At 42.3% G+C, this 19,876-nt stretch overlaps 1 protein-coding gene across 4 annotated transcripts in view; it reads right to left on the bottom strand.

The window, feature by feature from the left end:
• Positions 1 to 12,528, bottom strand: part of MCF2L (MCF.2 cell line derived transforming sequence like) — a 267,104-nt gene extending 254,576 nt beyond the window's left edge. For all 4 annotated transcript variants that reach the window (XM_075852524.1, XM_075852526.1, XM_075852525.1 and 1 more), the window contains exons 1-2: positions 12,389 to 12,528; positions 6,785 to 6,973 (exon numbers count right to left, since the gene is read on the bottom strand). In XM_075852524.1, coding sequence (XP_075708639.1) covers positions 6,785 to 6,956 — 172 coding nt within the window. In that variant the 5' untranslated portion in view covers positions 6,957 to 6,973; positions 12,389 to 12,528. The remainder of the gene's footprint in view (positions 1 to 6,784; positions 6,974 to 12,388) is intronic.
• Between the last annotated feature and the right edge of the window lie 7,348 nt (positions 12,529 to 19,876).

Raw genomic sequence — 19,876 nt, 5'->3', positions numbered from 1 at the left:
TAGAGATTGGTGGGGGTCTCCGTGCTCGAACCCCCACCATTCCAAACTTCTGACATGTCACTATGACATGTCAGAAGTTTGTCAAACATTTAGCTACACTTTATATACATTTTTCAGGAGTGTAAAAAAACAAAACAAAAAATTAAACTTCAAAGAAAAAAAACCTTTTCCCATTTTTCCCCAAGCACAATCTATAAATAAATAAATAAATAAATTGGTATCGCTGCGTCCATAAAAGTCCGAACTATTACAATATAACATTAGTTAACTCGCTCGGTAAATGAGTTATATATAAATAATTGTCAAAAGCAGACTACCATTGTAAACAAACAAAAATTTAACTGTAATCTGGTGGTTCACCTCTACTGACAGGATTCATCATATACTCCAGTTACAGCTATACCATTTGTTAAGGTCACACACTTATCCCTGATTATATAGAATATAAACATACATACATACATACATTCATTCATACATACACAAACAAACACCTCCACCCCAAACCGGTTTCATACAGTTGTTTTTCAATTAACAGTGGATGAAAGTAGAAAGAAGTAATATCTGTTAAAATGAAGTTGCACATTAGAACCACTTTTATACTTGGGGAAATGTACATAGCAATACCCTTATCTTATAGGATCTTCTTATTCAAATATTCTGCTTTACAAATCCTCCACCCTCAGCAAAATATAGGTGACATTTACTGCAGTGTTGAGCTGTTGATTCCTCCCTGAAAGGTTATCAGATAGTAAATGCAGCATTTTATAAGAATAACATTATATAAGAGAACTGCTAGTTATCAGTTCCAAAGCAACCAGATGAGCGGACATTCATGACAGTGATATTCAGACACTGGGAAATACAGCCATTCGTTTTATAACCTAGGACTCGGCCACAATACTGGCTTTATGCTTGCAGATTTTATTACACTGAGATTATGTAACCAAGTTGAATCATAATGAATATGTAATATTACAAGAAGAATGTGAGGCGTTACTATCCACTATCATATTCCTATCCCAGGGGATGTCATTCTGTCCAGGGATCAACAGGGTGTGAAGTCCTCCAGAATATGCTCTGAATACAGGATACATATTGCTACAGGCTCTCTCACAACATGCATTTCCCATTGTAGATCAAACTGTATTATTTACAGTTAAGCACATATATAAAGTGCATGATGAATGATATTGTAATTATTTGTGTCATATCCAGAGACATTGGACACATTATACTGTATATAATACTGAAACATGGTTACTCTGTGGTCTTGCCAAATCACTCATGATTGCAGCAATGAATCAGAGGTCACGCACCGAAATACCCTTTACGGGTGCACGGTCGGTGTCTAATTCAGAACCAAAGTCTTACTTCTCACCTCGTATGAACCCAGGCTCAAGCTGGAGCGATCAGACCTGCTAGGTTTAGTACACGCCGAGTGAATAAGCAAGGCTATCCATAGTCATGACCATCTTATTAAACAACATAAAGCCATATCCTATCAAACAATGTCTTAAGACATGTTTTACATGCAAACAACAGCAGTGTCAACTTCGTATCGGCTACGAAGTTCTAAAAAGCGAAAATGCAAAGAAGAAAATACATAGTAACCAATGAGTACATCCCCTTGAGTATTGCATTAGAAGTTGCCTACAGAAAGTATGTATTGCACACATCATACAACGCATAGGATATTGATGCATGCTTGCTATGCCTTATAAAGTCTTGTATATTTCTTAGAAAGTATACAGATGCGAAACAAATCAAAAATTATGGTGGCGTGAATCTTCCCTAAGGATTAATTCACATGCGGCAGATTTGTTGCAGAAATTTATGCAACTAAAAATGAGGTCCATTTATCTGAATGGGGTTGTTTGGACGACAAGCCAGTTTCTGCTATTCAGATGAATACAACAATCGAAGAACAAATCTGCTGCGTGTGAATATACCTTTATTGTTTGTTCTTTATTCACAGAAGCTGCTGCTGTTTGCTTCTTTATCTTAGGGCACTTATCAAATATTTATTCTTTTTTTTTTATGCACATTTAAGTCCTCGAGCACATTTCAGTAATTTTCTTCAGTGTGCTATCCGTTTTTTTTTTTTAACAGATTGCATGCTGACCCATTAATTTCTATGGGACCATGCACACTTCCGTTATTTTCGCAGAACCGTGTGTCCATTCCGCAAATACAACATGTCCTACTCCTGTCCATTTTTTAAGTTCCGTCTCGCCCATTGTAGCCTACGGGTCCGTCAAAATAATGGACCGCACACGGAAGTCATAAGTGTGCGCTCCGTTATTTGCGGATCCGTTGCCAAGCAACAGCAGGGCGGGCAGAATTTCCAGATGTTCCTGGTGACAAGTTCAGCTCAATTATACTTCCTTACGTTTTTTTGTGGACCGTATAAAACAGACAACATACAACGGACGCAACATATGGAAAGGATGCGGAGTGAAAACGGAAACCACACGGATGTCAAAACGGACACATGGATCAGACGAAGGCAGGTGCCGAAACGCGCGTCGGGTGCAGACGTCTCATCCACATTCCACAATGTCCACTGGTATGTTTAACAATCTCTGTCTTCTTATAGCAGCCTGTATCGAACCTTGGTTGTCATTCCTTGACTGCATTTGAAATCAGGTCTTAACATTTTCTTATGCTTTTTGTAGATTGGTTGCGGTGTATATTTTTTTCATACTTACCTAGGTACCGCCACCATTCTACTAAATACATCTATACACTCATTATAGTCTGGTTTATTTTTTACTGTTTACAGTCTGATTTGACTCCATTTAGCCCTCTCGCTGCTGTAATATTATGCTTACTTATAACACGCTGAGAAAACAACCATAGTTGGCCTATGATTGATTTGACGTCTTTTTTATTGTGTGACTTATCCTCCTTTCCATTTTTTAAACTTGTTCAATGTCTTTATTCAATAAAATGTTTATATTTTTTGTACTTTCATGTGCCTAAATCGATCATTCTTTCTTGGTAGTTTCCCATGTTAATCATTGATCGATGCACCAAGTATATCTTGGTCAAAACCTAGGATGCAATATAGTGCCGTTTACACTCCAGCAACAGTACTTTATAGTTTAATGGTGATTCTTTAAGCACTACTTGTATTGTATTGTATTCTTTCTGTTGGTATTCTTTTGGTTTACATATGGAAAGGATGTGGAGTGAAAATGGAAACCACACTGATGTCAAAACGGACACACGGATCAGATTTTTACAGTTGTGAAAACGGTGAATGATGTGTGCATCAGGCCTTATATCTCAGATCTACGTAATATGCAAAAAAAAGGAATCAAGCTGTATGGTGAAGATGTAGCTCGAGAGGTCACTTATTACAGTTACTGTACCGCAGTATTACATTTCTGAAAAATTTCACAAAACGTTCCATGCATATGTCACACAATGGGGTGTGAAGCCAGGCAGCCAGTTACATTTTTTATGAGTAAGGCATCATTATGCACTAACAAATATTATATTTGCATTTATGCACTACTTCTTGGACTAATAGTACGTGGGTAAAATTGTGTTACTATTAGGGATGCACGATGCATCGAAACGTCGATACTGTTTCGATACTCTGCATCCCCAAACGGTTCGATACCGTTATTTCATGTATTTCGATACTTGGCTGAATGAATGTATGAGAGCGAGGCTGCAGCTGTGTAATACAGTCATTGCCCCCCTCCTGAGTCCTGATAACAAGTGCGTGGGGTCAGGATGATGCGATGCAGCCGGCGCTGCACTATTGAGCGGTGGCGCTGAAAACAGAACATGGCGGGCGCACTGCAAAACACCCCCATGTTCTGTCTTCAGTGCCTGAACCGCTGCTCATTAGTGCAGCGCCGGCCGCATCTCCTCATGCTGACCGCGCGCGCACTTCCTGTCAGGAGCGGGGCAATGACTGTATTACACAGCCAAAACCCCGCTGGCGGAGATCAGAGAAACCTCTCATCTCCGCCGTTATTCCCATGAATGCTGCGGTCACAGCGGACTGCAGCATTCAGGGGAAAATGAGAAGGGGGGATGCCCCTTGGAATTCCTGTGACGCGATTGAGGGACATACCATATATGGGCAGACAGCCCAGGGTCCATTGAAGGACCCCAGGGTTGTCCTACCATATTTCTTGTTGTTAGGGCATACTTAGGTATGTCCTAACAACTGCCTGTGTACTATCCATACACAGGCTAATGTACTGGCATATAGATATATGCCTGTGTACTATCAGTATATAGATATATGCCAGTACATTAAAGTTTAAAAAATAAAGTAAAAACATAAAGTAATGTTAAATAAATACACATACACCTTTTTTTACAATACACATTACAATAAGTCTCAATACATAAAATATACACACATTCAGTATTGGAACGGGCGTTTTAACCTGCACAACAATTTTTTTGCATCATTTATGATGTGTACGCTGTAAAAATAAAAAAATAAAAACTGCTTTCTATCACTTATTGTGGGGCACAAGGTGTGAGGAATTTAACCTCCACGCGCCTCACATTAATAGTAATTAACCCCATCATGTACCTCACACATTAACCCATTAGGACTGAGAAACATGATGGGGTTAATTACTATTAATGTGAGGCACGTGGAGGTTAAATTCATCACACCTCGCGCCTCACATCAGAAAATGGAAGAACTTTTTTTTTATTACTGTTGGCAAAGTATCGAATTGGTATCGAAATCGCAATACTAAACGAAGTATCGGTATCGAAGTCCAAATTCTGGTATCGTGACATCCCTATTTACTATACTTTCATTTGGATCAGATATGAGAAGCTTGATGGAGATTGGGGTTATACCATTACCATCTCCTCCCCCATTGTGCCCCCTTTTTTCCCTGTGTACTATTTCTTATGATCAATTGTTACAAATATGACTATATGTTGTGGCTTAACCAGTCAAGGATTGTTGTCCATTTAAGCCAGTTGCTGTCTGACTTCCATACATCACACTGTGGTCGATCATCTCTGAATTTTATATTTATGTGTTCTTATGTTTTTGTACCAATAAAATTTAGATCTTTTATACTGCGCTGGTGTCCCATAGACTCCATTTTATTTAGGTTAGTGTTTCTGTGTAGTGGGTTGACACCATTAATACCATGTATTGGGCAAATGTATGCCTGCCCATATAGGAGATATATATATATATATATATATGTAAGATTACTTTAAATTAAGTGGTGGGGGATTGTCACCATATTGGTATAATATGTCACACAATGACTCAAGTGTCAGAACACAGGAAATGTCTCAAACCCCATGCACAATGTAATTCATATGCTTTTAGGGAAGAATACTTCTATCATGCCACAATTTTCTTTTCTCACAGAACCCCTCAGTATCCATGAGGAAAACCCTTTTTGCGCCTTAGTGTAAAATTCATAGGAACACAAATGTACAGTATGAGCCCATAGGAGGCTATGGACACCATATTTAGGATCCGTGCGATAAAGATCACGTGCTTGAGGATATATATATATATATATATATATATATATATATATATAAATAAAAGCAGAGGATTGGAGCAGCACTGTGAACAAATGCCTGACTAGGCTGGTGCAAAGCTTCAAAAATAAAGGAGTGACCCTCCTTATATGTTAGATATCCAAAAAAGAGAACGTGAAGCAGCACTCAAATAAAGTGAATTTATTCATCCAACATGGAACCACAACGTTTCACCTCCTCTATGAAGGCATTTTGCCATTTTCAAGTAGTGAAAATGCCTTCATAGAGGAGGTGAAACGTTGTGGTTCCATGTTGGATGAATAAATTCACTTTATTTGAGTGCTGCTTCACGTTCTCTTTTTTGGATATATATATATATATATATTTTTTACATCTGTTCTGAAAACACTTCAAGACATAGGGGCAGATTTACTATTCAAAGAGCAAGAGTTCGTGCTCAAATTGAGCCAAAATGCTGCCGTGCGGCACATTTATTAACTATTTTCAACAGTTTTTGCGCCTCGTCCAACAAGAGGACTTGGCTTAGACAAAAAAGGTGTCTGATCTATTAAAAATGGTGCGCGACTTAAACGCGCCACTGTGCGCCAACATTTTGGCACAAAAAACTGCCGTAAACGAAGCTAACTATTAGGTGGTATAAGGAAGAGAAAGGTACCTAACATATCTAGCAAGATGCGCCACATTTATCATACAGCGTGGACCACTAAATTTGGAACCTCTTCTGGCTGCCTGGTCTTAGTTTACGCGGTCTTAAAGGGGTTGTCCACTTTCTGAAAACTGATAACCTATCCACCGGATAGGTCATCAGTATATGATCGGTGCATGTCCGACATCCGGACCCTGCACCGATCTGCAACTCTGGCTGCCTACGTGCAACAGATGTTTGGAACGGGATGCAGTAGTTGGAGCAGGAAGCAGATGGCTCCGACCAGTGCATAGCGGCCATTAGGCAGAGCCACAATATTGCAGTTCGCCCGCTATTCTTTGACCTGAGCCATCTGCTTCTGGCAACACCGTCCAGCGCCCGGAGACAGCCGGAGTGTCGGATTGGTGCAGGGGCTGGGTGTCGGACACGCACCGATCATATACAGATGACCTATCCGGTGGATAGGTCATTGGTTTTCAGAAAGTGGACAACCCCTTAAATGTTAGCATTAATAAATCTGTCCCACAGGGCTCACCGCTCTCATAATGTCAGCTTTCCCAAAATGTTCTTCCAGATTACAGGAAGCATTTATAATAAAAACAGGTTTAATGGTTTCCTCACCTGCTTGTATATCCAGCTCAGATTGGTCATCTGGGACAAGCTGGATGACATCAGACACATCCACCTGGTGATCATTCTCTTCTGCTTCATCCTCACTGGAGGATCTCTGTGTAGCAATACAGATACTACTTCCAAGCTCTCGGCACAAAAAGAAGCTCCAACACTCAGTCATGAAAACCCAATTAGCTCCTGAAAAGCAATTCAAGATATGTAACAATGACCATATGTACTGTATGGATTTCATATTAAAAGATGATTGCATTTTACTTATAAGAACCATATTATAATTCAAAGGAGGTCCATCAGGCGCCGGTGGTATCCATCATACAGAGCCTTAGACGATGCGAGTTTATTATTCATTTATAATAAAATTGGCTTATTATATAACAGTGCTAATATAACGGACTTTGGTGTTACCACAGATACAGAAGATCAACTCATGATGCCATCACTTAAAGGGGTTTTCAAATAATTATTATTTATCACCTCTCCACAGGAGGGCGGAAAAATATTTAAATCGGTGTGGGTCCAATCGTTAGGACCCCACCAATCCAAAAAACGGGCCTACCTTGCCGTTCCTGGAAGCCCCTTAGGAATGGAGCGGTAGTGCGCATCACTTCCTACATCCAAAAAAGGAAGAAAATTAGAATAAATATAGAAATATACGTATCCATTAAAAATGGAGTATAATGGATTCCAAGCTGAAACAAACGGAAGGCAAAGTGTCAGTTTTTTTTTATGGATCTGGCTAACGGATCTGTAAAAAAAAACAAAAAAACGGCTACTTTCCATTTGTTTTAGTTTGGCACCAGTTTTTGCTTCCGTTTCTGTTAAATGTGACAGATCTATTAAAAACGGAAGGGCCAATGCAGATGTGCACAGAGCCCTATGTCACAGTAGGTTTGTTGACTGAAACACAGTTGTGATGTCACTGTATATTAGCTGACAAAACACTCATGGTGATATCAAAGTTGCTGAAAAACCCATGGTGATATCACAGTACCTAACCTAACTGAAACCCACTTGTGGTGTCACAGCAGCGACGTAGCCGAGTTAAACTCACTTGTGATGTCACAGCAGTATGCCTGACAGAGAGACATTTGTGATGTCACAGCTGCCTACCTGATGGAAAAACTCTTGTGATATCTCAGCAGCTCCAACTAGGGGTGTATGCCAACACAGGGCCCCCTGTCAACTGCTAATTTGATGACAGCAGGGTGCTAGCCAAAGGCCACCTTATTCTTGGCTCACAAGAGAATCACTTACAGGTGTATGAATCCACCAGTAGTTGAGCCATGTATAGGAATGAACATAACCCCCTACATGTGATTTAACACACAGTGGATCGCGCTATAATTTTTATTTTTGCAGTAGCAGTCGGTACTTGAGCAACTGCACAGGGTACACATATGGTATGTCCGCCCCAGATTGTATCCAAGTATATGTGAGACGGTTTTCAGGTTCTGGATGTAAACAAGGGTGTTCTTATTCATGGAGGAGAAACAAAGCTCTTGAAAATTATGAGGAGTTAAAACAAAATGTAAATTAAAAGACTGGGAAACCCCTTTAATTGTATAATGAAAAGGTATGCATCTTTCTAATATACCAAGTGCATCAATTCCAACCTTCACATAGCCAAAGTTTGTTTTAATGTAAAAGCGTAGGTAAGGGTACTTTGATAGTATGTTCACATGGGGCGCATTAGCTGCGGATTTTCCATAACAGATTTCATTGCGTAAAATCAGCAGTATATTCCAGTAGCAGCAAAATGGATGAGATTTTAACCAATCTCATCCACACGCTGCGGAAAAACAACAGCTGAGAAAACATGCATAAAGTGACCTGCCATACGGTTTATTAATAGACAGCATGTTAATTTATGCTGAGGAATCCTTGCACTTTTGTTGCCGTTTTCCCCGTTGAGTTCAAAGAGGATGTGAAAGCCGACACAATAGCAAATGTTGCAATTTTTGCGGTGAAAAAGCTGCGATTCTGCTGCAGAAATCACAAATCTCAAAAAAACAAAACGCTAGGAGTCACTGCCTCGTTGCGGGAAAACCATCCCGTACTGTAATCATGTTTTCAGTACGGGACAGTAGTTCCGCGGGGAGGCAGGGACTCCTAGCGTCGTACATAACTATGATGCTAGAAGCCCGGCTCCCTGCAGTGTGTTTGGTCTGGGAAATACTGCCGACATACGGTCCGTAGATCACGGACTGAGCAGGCTCGTGTGAATCCGGCCTAACACTGGCAGATATTCCTCCTGTAACAAGCACAAATCGATAATATAGCAAGTCTATCAACACTCTATTAGCTCCATTTACATGGAACAATCATAGGTACTACATGTGCCCAAGCAATCGTAATTGTGATTGTTCAGGCACATAAAGTTTTACTAAGGCCTCATGCACACGACCGTAGCCGTGTGCACGGCCGTGATTTTCGGGTCGGGCGGCTGCGGACTGTCAGCAGACTGTCAGCCGCGGGCCGCACGCAAATCGTACGACATGCACATGGCCGCCGTCATTGTTTTCAATGAGCCCGGACCGCAGAAGATGTCCGTAATAGGACATGCCCGTTCTTTCTGCGGTGCGGGCTCCCGGGCCATGCACGGACCGTAAAAGCTACGGTCGTGTGCATGGCCCCATAGAAAAGAATGGGGCCGCAATTCTCCCGTGGATTTTCGGGGGGAATTGCGGCCGCAAAAACACGGTCGTGTGCATGGGGCCTACGGCTTTTTTACACTAGCCAATTGTCGGGAAAACAAGCGTTCAAAGAAAAACCGGGCAACTATCAGCCGATGAACTAGCAAACGCTCATCGTCAGCAGCACATCTCCCGTGTAAACCGGGAGACATGCTGCCTACATCATACAAATGTATGGGGACGAGCGATCGGAGTAACGAGCGCTCGTCCCCAAAGGAGCAAACGTGCGCCGATCAACGCTCACTGCATCAGCTAAAATGTGCCGGTGTAAAAGTACTTCAGCTGTTCCCTGTTCACATGTGGAGATGTGCTGCCGACAACTGATGATATTAATGCCCGCATAAAAGATCTGAGCAGCCAACAATTGTGCGTTTGCTCGTTTAACGGCTGATCGCTGGACATATTACACAGTGCGCTCATTCGCCTGATCATTGGCCTATGTAAAAAGGTCTTAAAAACAATCAGCCTGGTGTCCAGAACATAAGTGATCTGTGCTCATGTGGTAGTTAGCCCACAAAGGACTACTGAAAATCAATGGCCATAGGCAGGAAGAGATGGGGATGAGTTTTCAATCTTTTTCTGGCATTTATTGTGCAACGACAATCCTACAGGTTGGTAATTGTCTAAACAGCAATTCCCTAAAGGCCTGTTTACACCGCACAACTTTTTAAACCCTCCACGAATGCAATTTTAAAGTATGCCCCGCTGTGTCTGCAGAGTGATCTGGTAGGCAATGAAGGGGATCGGACTTTTCTGGCAGTCTTCTAGTCTAATAGTAATTGTAAGAAACTATCTTTAAGTACGTACTCAGATTATTTCTTTGTAGACTGTGCTGGACTAAATAAATTCTTCAAATGCTCACAAAAAAACACTATTCAGAATATAGAAGGCAGTTGAAAAAACACAGAAGGGCTCAAAATATCTACCATTCTGTATTTAACGCTGTATCCCATGTTTTACCTCATATCCCACAACGTCAATACCGTGACACCTGTAATCTTACACACGTATGAAAGCATATCATATAGGTTTTCCTCTAGTTCCTCCACTACAGCGCTATCTGATTGATGACGTTTATATAACCCTGACTCCCAGACGCGGCAGGCATACCTGATAACACTAACAGCTGTGAAGATCAGACATTTTCACTTTGTGAACACCCCCATGGCAGCGCTATATTGTATGATTGAGCTGGATATGAAGGAATTACAAAATAGACCAAGTGTGAAAACTTTTTAACAGAATCAAATAGTGTAATATTCTTAAAGGGTCACGATCATTCCGTTTTCCTGGTGCAACTTTATAAAAATAGTTTTTATTAATAATTAGTTTTACTTTTTGAGATACAGCTGCTTTGTATTCTCTATAAAGAGCAGCTGTATTGTTCACTAAAACTGCTCCCGTCTGGTCCGCGGGACTGACGGGTTCAGTGAAAGCGGGTCCTGCGTGTCTACGTTCATAACTTAGAGGTGATAGATTACAGGTGGATCCTCAGCATAACTGACGGATTCAGATCTTAGTGAAAGATACAGCTGCTCTGTATAGAGAATACAAAGCAGCTGTATCTCAAAAAGTAGAACGAATTTTTAATAAAAACTATTTATAAAGTTGCATCAATCACACGGACTGACATGTTTATTAAAAAAAAAAAAAAAAAAATCCCTTTCAGCAAATGTCCTTCATAGACTTTCTGCAACGTGACTGCTCCAGCTCTAACGGTTTCTTCACGACAGCTGCAATCCATAGGACGGATACTGGCATACCTCGAGCAGTACGCCAGTAAAGAATTTTAGAGTCGTATCTGCTGTATTCCTCAGCGCGCTGCAGTTTGAAGAATGCGGCGCAGCTACGCCACACAGTAGTAGACGTGCAAGCAGAAGAGGCTGTAAATTCATCACGGTTGCGCAGGCTGTGATAGATTTGGCGCATTTATCTAGAGATTAGACACTTTTCTATTTCTTACGCCACCTTTTGTTTGGCTTACTTCTACCATTAATCTGGCACAGTTTACAAATCCACTTTTTCTAGACACTCTTCAAAATTTTTACAACACTTAAATAAACGTAGTGCTCTGCACGTGCACCAGTTTTTTGGCTGAATTTGAGCCAGAATTCTGCCGCATTTTGATTAGTAAACCTGCTCCTGTGTGTGTAAAGACGGCAGAAATCTAAGGTGAAAAAGTTGCAACACGTGGGTTATTTGTGCGGCTGCGGGCTAGAGAAATATGGTGTGCGCCATTCGTTTCTACGCAGTAAAGCCATTGCACTGCTACTTTCATTATATTTTCCAGTCACGGTTATCGTCCCCTCAATAAGAAGGACATGAAGTAAAAACATTTGTGTGCACATCAGCAGTTTCTATTACAGTGCCCATTTTTGCTTGCGAGCGAGGGTCGCCCCTCAGTCAGAACTATTTTAGCACCACAGACATTATGATAACTGGGAACAATAGTCATTATATGTATAGATGATAACCACGACATCTGCGGCCATCATCATAGAAAAACATATATCCAGTATTGTATGGTTCCTCTGCCCAGTCTGTGAGGGATAAGAGGCTGCAGCAGAGGGGGGCACAGCATGGTAGTCCACCAGTCAGTGCTCGGATTACAGACATCTCCGCTAGATTGCGGGATAATCTGCAGGTGATCCATTTAGCGTCAGGACTGGTGGATAATGCAGAGCAGTTACTGCTCCAGGATCTCGCTGAATACAAATGTTGCCTACATAATAATAACAGCCTGGCTCCCACTGCCTCTACTCACGGCCGGTGTGATAACACAACGCAGGGTCTCTCTATGCTGTGTATAAAAGTTTACAGGTGCCATGTTACATGCTGCCACCTGTGCCCTGACTGCCCGTCTACCCAGTGCTGCGCATTAGCTGCAGACTGCACTCACCTCTCACTGGGAGCACTTGCACAATAGCAGCTCCACCGCTGGTCCTCTGCTATCCTTCGCCTTCCCGAAGAAACGTGCTCTGCTCCTGGCTGCACAAGCAGAGTCTCTGCCCGGCCATACGCAGACTGGAGGTGGTGACAGGGGAGTGGAGGTAGGCACGGGATGAAAGACGCAACCACCCTGCGAACAGGAGGCAGGATCTGCAGTGACCCGCAGGTGACACCTAGCGGCAGCAACTGGAACAGCCCCGACGCTGACAGGATAGTACGATGCTGAACTTGGTTTCTTATTATTCAAGGAGAAAGTATTTTTATTTTTTACTGGTTCTATATCTATGTACTTATTTTATTGATAAATTACAATGACCCGGGTTCCCTGAGGAAAATAGAGCTGAAAGCAGTCTGAATACAGGAATAATTGGCGCAAAAATTGGCATCAAAGTAGGCAACCGAGAGATTGATTTAAAGGGTTGAATGACTTTGGGCCATTGAGTTCACCCTCGCTACACACAGATAGAGATGTACCGCATCAAATTCCATCCAGTCCAGACTGATCCAAAGTGGGACTGGGCATAAAAACTGGCTTTATATTGGGCAGATGGCCACTCTTTACTGATTTGAATAAGTGAATGGTGTTTTCAAATTGTTAAAAGACTTTAGGTCTTAATTCTAACACTGCCAGCTGAAATAGAATGTGTGCCCCGCGTCTAATTCAGTTGAATTCAGGCTGGACCAACGTGGGACTGGGCATAAAAACTGTCAATGAAGTGGGCAGATGGACACGATTACTGATTTACATAAGTAACTGGTGCGTACAAAGGGTTAAATTACTTTGGGCTACTAATCTCACATTGCCAACACACAGATACTGATGCCCAGGCTGGGCCAAAGATTCTGGGCATAGAAACAAGCATCAAAATTGGCAGATTGAAACTTTTGACTGATTTTGTTTTTATTTATATGTCTGTAAAATGAGAACAATGTAATCGGCTGTATTCCCATTTTTTTATTTACAGCTTCCTTCTTTGAATCTTCTATTACTCTCATTTTTCCCAGCGCCTTTTTCTGCTGGCCCTTTATAGTTGCTTTGAAAAATTCATACACCGTCTCCTGGAACGCGGTGTATGGATATCCTAGTGTAATTATACAGCGTGGAGGCGTACGTGCACGTGACCGCGGTTAGCTGCTTGTAGTCAGTAAGATTCGGACAAGCACAGCAAAGCTCTGCTAATACTTATGTATATAGGTACAGATTTGTCCATCTTTACTTTTTCTTCAATTGCGTAACCGCTTCGTTGACATCTGCGTTCGGTGTTTCTGTTCTACTCCGTCATTGTTTCAGAACAATGAAAATACAGAAAGCGCAAAACACGTTGCGTGACTGACACAAACGGTGCCCGACAGGACCCATTGACTTTAATGGGTTCCATCTGGGTTTTGTTATGGTGTCTATCGGTTTACTAGACAAAACTGCTGCATTCTGCACTATTTTGTCCGACGTTTTTTCACCGGATCTGCGATGGAGGATCCTAACAGAGCTTCTGACGCACATGTGAACAAAGCACTAAGTTACACTTTTCTCTAACATAGGAGTCTATGGGCGGAAGATGCTGTCTATTTGTATATGCAGGCGGTTCAAAGTGTTAGGTCAAGAGTGGCGCATAGCGGGCAATACACCAAACTCCCTGAGGCCGCGTCTGAAATATGGCACTGCCTGAACAGTTTTGAGCATGGACTGCTGATGATTGGTTGATGTCAGCATGCTCCCAAACGCCCACCAGTTACTTATTCGAAACAATATATAGTGTCTATCTGCCCATTTTGATGTCAGGTTTTATGCCTAGAACCTTGTTGGGCCAGCCTGGACTTGATTGAATTTGATGCAGGACAGCTCTATCTGTGTGTTGGCAGAGTTAGTTTATTGAGGCCCCATGCACAAGACCGTAAAAATCATCCGTAATTACGGACCCATTCACTTCTATTGTCCACGGACACTTTCCCGCTTATTTACGGGAAGGTGTCCGGGCCATAGAAGTGTACCGCAAAAGATAGGACATGTCCTATCTTTTGCTTTTTAGGGGTCGTGCTCCCATACTTTGTATGGGAGCACGGGCTGAAAATGCGGACCGTGCCTGCAATCGCAGCCCGTGATTACAGGCATGGCCATGTGCATGTGGCCTAACCTAGAGTCATTTAATCTTTAGAAAACACCAGTTATCTGTCCACTTTGATGCTAGGCTTTTATTCCTAGAACCTTGTTGGTTGTTGCTAGCCTCGACTTGACTGAATTTAATGCAGGACATATCTATGTGTTAGCAGTGTTAGCATAGTGGCCTAAAGTCATTTAACCCTTTACATCACACTATTGGTTGCCCACATTGATGCCCATTTTTGGGCTTATTATTCATGTTTTCAGGCTACTTTCAAATTTATTCTCCTCAGTGCACCCGGGTGAATGTAATTTATCCCAAAAATATGTTCTACATATTTACTGAACCAGTAAAAAAAAAAAACAAAAAAAAAAAAACTTTCTCCTTGAATTGGAAACTGAACGAATAAGAAACTAACTCCAGCATTGTCTTCACGGTCACCTTGGATCATATTGCAGGTCAGATTTATTATTACCCCTATGGACATGACTGACATCTGTGTTTTCTTCAGTTGTAGAGAACACAAGTCCAAAGCTCTATGAACTTGTGAAAATAAATCTAAAGGCACAAATAAGGGAAAAATACAGAATTGTTTAATGCTGTGTAAAACCATAAAGTTCTGGTTGTTACAGAAGGTACATGGCTTGTAGATTGCTGTGTAATTTACAATAAGGGGTCACATAGCTCACACAATCCACAGCCCCCACCCACATCCAGCATACACAAATTCTTCAGCCCCTTACACACAGTCAAACAAACACATACGAACCACTGCCCCAGCTCCCCCTCCAACACAGACCCCAGAGCAGGCCCCCCTCCAACACAGACCCCAAAGCAGACACCCCTCCAACACATACCCCCCCTCCAACACAGACCCCAAAGCAGACACCCCTCCAACACATACCCCCCCTCCAACACAGACCCCAAAGCAGACACCCCTCCAACACATACCCCAAAGCAGACTCCCGTCCAACACAGATGCTAGAGCAGAACCCCTCCAACACATACCGCCCCTCCAACACAGACTCCAGAGCAGATACTCACCCCCAAATTATGGTGCATAACATTAAGGCCTTATTTAAAAGGAACGCGTTTAACGTCCGTGAAAATCACGCGCGTTGCACGGACCTATGTTGGTCAATGGGGCTGTTCAGACATTTCGTGATTTTCACACAGCGTGTTTCCACTGCGTAAAACTCACGACATGTCCTATACTTTGGCGTTTTTCGCACATCACGCACCTATTGAAGTCAGTGGGTGCGTTAAAATGACGCGCAGCACAGGGAAGCACTTCCGTGTCGCGTGTGATTCGCGCAACAGTACATAAAGAAATTAAGGAAAAAATAAAAGCACTTCCTTCATTTCTTTTTCTAAACATCAAAACCGTTTGGCATATGCGTGAAAATCACGCAGCCACGCACCAAACACTGATGACACACTGAACTGCAACGCGCGCAAATGCTGCGTTTTTTGCACATGCAAAACGCACACGTTCGTGTAAATAAGTCCTAATACCTAGGCACATTTTAAGAGTCCCTTTTTTCTAGACACTTTCCAAAAGTGTCTACAGCACTTAATAAATGTGGTGCACTGCACATGCGCCAGTTTTGTTTTTTTTGGGATTTGAGCCAGAATTCGGACACATTTTGCTTACTAAATCTGCCCCTAGGTGTGTAAAAATGGCAAAAATCTTCGATGAATACATTGCAAATGCTGTTTTTCCTAACACTTTGGCCAGGATCACACACCGTTTTGATGCAGTTTTTGTGGCAATTTTTGGCTGTTTTTTTGTGCAAAAGATAGAAGTGGATCCAATAGGAAAAAATGATTTAAAGAAAAGAATGATGCATCTTTTTTCTTTTGTGTTCACTTCTGTGTTTGGCTCGTAAAACTGAGCTAAAACTGCATCTAAACTTTGTGTAATCCTGGCCTTATGGAGTATATGTGCGGCTGCGGGCTTGATAAATATGGTGTTCAGCCTGAGCGCCATTCTTTTCTACGCAGTCTCACCATACCTTCCAACTTTCGTGTATCGCAAAGAGGGACACACAATGTGGTGCGCATAGCGCGGTAGAGCAATTTTTTTCCTTTTATGCTACGCCTCTAACCCTGCCCATACACACCCGGTTCAGCCCACACAGTATCCTGCTCCCATAGTGCCTCCCTACAGTATAATGCTCCCCATAGAACCCACACACAGTATAATGCCACTATAGCTGCCCCCACTCAGTATAATACCCCATAGTGCCTCCCACAGTATAATGCCCCATAGCTGCCCCCGCACAGTATAATGCCCACACAGATGCCCCCATAGCTGCCGCCATACTGTAGAATGCCCCCATACAGTAGAATTCCCCCATACAGTATAATGCCCACACAGATACCCCCATTCATTATAATGTCCCCTTAGCTGCCACCATACAGTATACCTTATAGTGCCACAATTCCCCCGTAGATAGTGCCACAGTGCCCACATACATGGTGCCAGTGCCAAAATACTGCCACAGTGCCCACATAGTGCCACATATAAAAAGCCAGTGCCCACATATAAAAGGACAGTGCCCACATATAAAGTGCCACAGTGCCCATGTAGATATGTCCACACACCGTGCCTATGTAGATAGCACCACAGTGTCCCCTGTAGATCGTGCCCATATAGTTCCCATGTAGATAGTGCCACACGACCTTGTAAATGGCGGCGCACCCCTGTAGATAACTATAACACTCACCTGTAGATATCACCATTGGGGCTCCCTCTAGGAGTGGAATCCCCAGCCAGAGCATCGGCTACACTTTGGCTGGGGATTCCACTCCAGAACGAGCCCCTGACGTCACTGTCCATATGTGGACAGTGACATCAGGGGCTCCCTCTAGGAGCGGAATCCCCAGCCAATCGGCAATGCTCTGGCCAGGGATTCCGCTCTAGTGACGTCACTGTTCATATATGGATAGTAATGTCAAGGTCTCCCTCTAGAAGCGGAGTCCCCGGCCAGAGCACTCTGGCCAGGGATTCCGCTCCTAAATTAGTCCCCGACGTCACTGTCTATAGTGGAATACAGTATTGATTCAGTCAAAACAAGGGAACCCTTAAACAACAGTGACAAACGTAAACCATTTCTACCGGGTCTGTCACCATTGAAAGCAATGGTGATGCAAACGGAAACCTAAGGTTTCAGTTTGAATTCCGTTCTTGGGTTCCCCTGACGGAAAGGTCTGATGGAACCCGTGAACGGAGTCCTAACGCATGTGTGAACGAAGCCTAACATGCACCATACATTTACCACCATTAAAATTGTGAAGAAAAAACATCTTACATTTAACTGGTTCACGATGTATATGGCCTATTCAGTTACAGTGTGATTGTAGAGATAACATAGGAGCCTGGTTATGGGTATGGTATAACATCATGGTGCTGGTTTAGGGGCCTAAAACATCCTGACGGGTTATCTTTAAAATGCATGTTGCTGGTAACCAGATATGTAGAGTGATCTTGGCCCAAAATTATATAAAGTCCTTTATGAAAGACAATAACCTCTTTATATTTTCTTTATGCAGATGCACAATAAAAGGGCAGCATAGCGGACTAAGTGAGCGTGATAGATCACATTGCCAGTGCCACCTTCTCACTATTGCCATCCCACTCAAGCATGACAATACAATCTTCCCTATATATATATACAGTGAAGGAAATAAGTATTTGATCCCTTGCTGATTTTGTAAGTTTGCCCACTGTCAAAGACATAAACAGTCTAGAATTTTTAGGCTAGGTTAATTTTACCAGTGAGAGATAGATTATATAATAAAAAAAAAAGAAAATCACATAGTCAAAATGATATATATTTATTTGCATTGTGCACAGAGAAATAAGTATTTGATCCCCTACCAACCATTAAGAGTTCAGCCTCCTCCAGACCAGTTACACGCTCCAAATCAACTTGGTGCCTGCATTAAAGACAGCTGTCTTACATGGTCACCTGTATAAAAGACTCCTGTCCACAGACTCAATGAAGCAGTCTGACTCTAACCTCTACAACATGGGCAAGACCAAAAAGCTTTCTAAGGATGTCAGGGACAAGATCATAGACTTGCACAAGGCTGGAATGGGCTACAAAACCATAAGTAAGACGCTGGGTGAGAAGGAGACAACTGTTGGTGCAATAGTAAGAAAATGGAAGACATACAAAATGACACTCAATCGACATCGATCTGGGGCTCCATGCAAAATCTCACCTCATGGGGTATCCTTGATCCTGAGGAAGGTGAGAGCTCAGCCGAAAACTACACGGGGGGATCTTGTTAATGATCTCAAGGCAGCTGGGACCACAGTCACCAATAAAACCATTGGTAACACATTACGCCGTAATGGATTAAAATCCTGCAGTGCCCGCAAGGTCCCCCTGCTCAAGAAGGCACATGTACAGGCCCGTCTGAAGTTTGCAAATGAACATCTGGATGATTCTGAGAGTGATTGGGAGAAGGTGCTGTGGTCAGATGAGACTAAAATTGAGCTCTTTGGCATTAACTCAACTCGCCGTGTTTGGAGGAAGAGAAATGCTGCCTATGACCCAAAGAACACCATCCCCACTGTCAAGCATGGAGGTGGAAACATTATGTTTTGGGGTGTTTCTCTGCTAAGTGCACAGGACTACTTCACCGCATCAATGGGAGAATGGATGGAGCCATGTACCGTCAAATCCTGAGTGACAACCTCCTTCCCTCCACCACGACATTAAAAATGGCTCGTGGCTGGGTCTTCCAGCACGACAATGACCCGAAACATACAGCCAAGGCAACAAAGGAGTGGCTCAAAAAGAAGCACATTAAGGTCATGGAGTGGCCTAGCCAGTCTCCAGACCTTAATCCCATTGAAAACTTATGGAGGGAGCTGAAGATCCGAGTTGCCAAGCGACAGCCTCGAAATCTTAATGATTTACAGATCTGCAAAGAGGAGTGGGCCAAAATTCCATCTAACATGTGTGCAAACCTCATCATCAACTACAAGAAATGTCTGACTGCTGTGCTTGCCAACAAGGTTTTTGAAACCAAGTATTAAGTCTTGTTTGCCAAAGGGATCAAATACTTATTTCTCTGTGCACAATACAAATAAATAGATATAATTTTGACAATGTGATTTTCTTTTCTTTTTTTAATGTAATCTATCTCTCACTGGTAAAATTAACCTAGCCTAAAAATTCTAGACTGTTCATGTCTTTGACAGTGGGCAAACATACAAAATCAGCAAGGGATCAAATACTTATTTCCTTCACTATATATATATATATATATATATATATATATAAGCAGAGGATTGGAGCAGCACTGTGAACAAATGCCCGACT

This window comes from Rhinoderma darwinii, chromosome 2 (genome assembly GCF_050947455.1).
Source record: "Rhinoderma darwinii isolate aRhiDar2 chromosome 2, aRhiDar2.hap1, whole genome shotgun sequence".
Lineage (NCBI taxonomy): Eukaryota > Metazoa > Chordata > Amphibia > Anura > Rhinodermatidae > Rhinoderma > Rhinoderma darwinii.
This window is presented reverse-complemented; position numbering and strand designations above follow the sequence as displayed.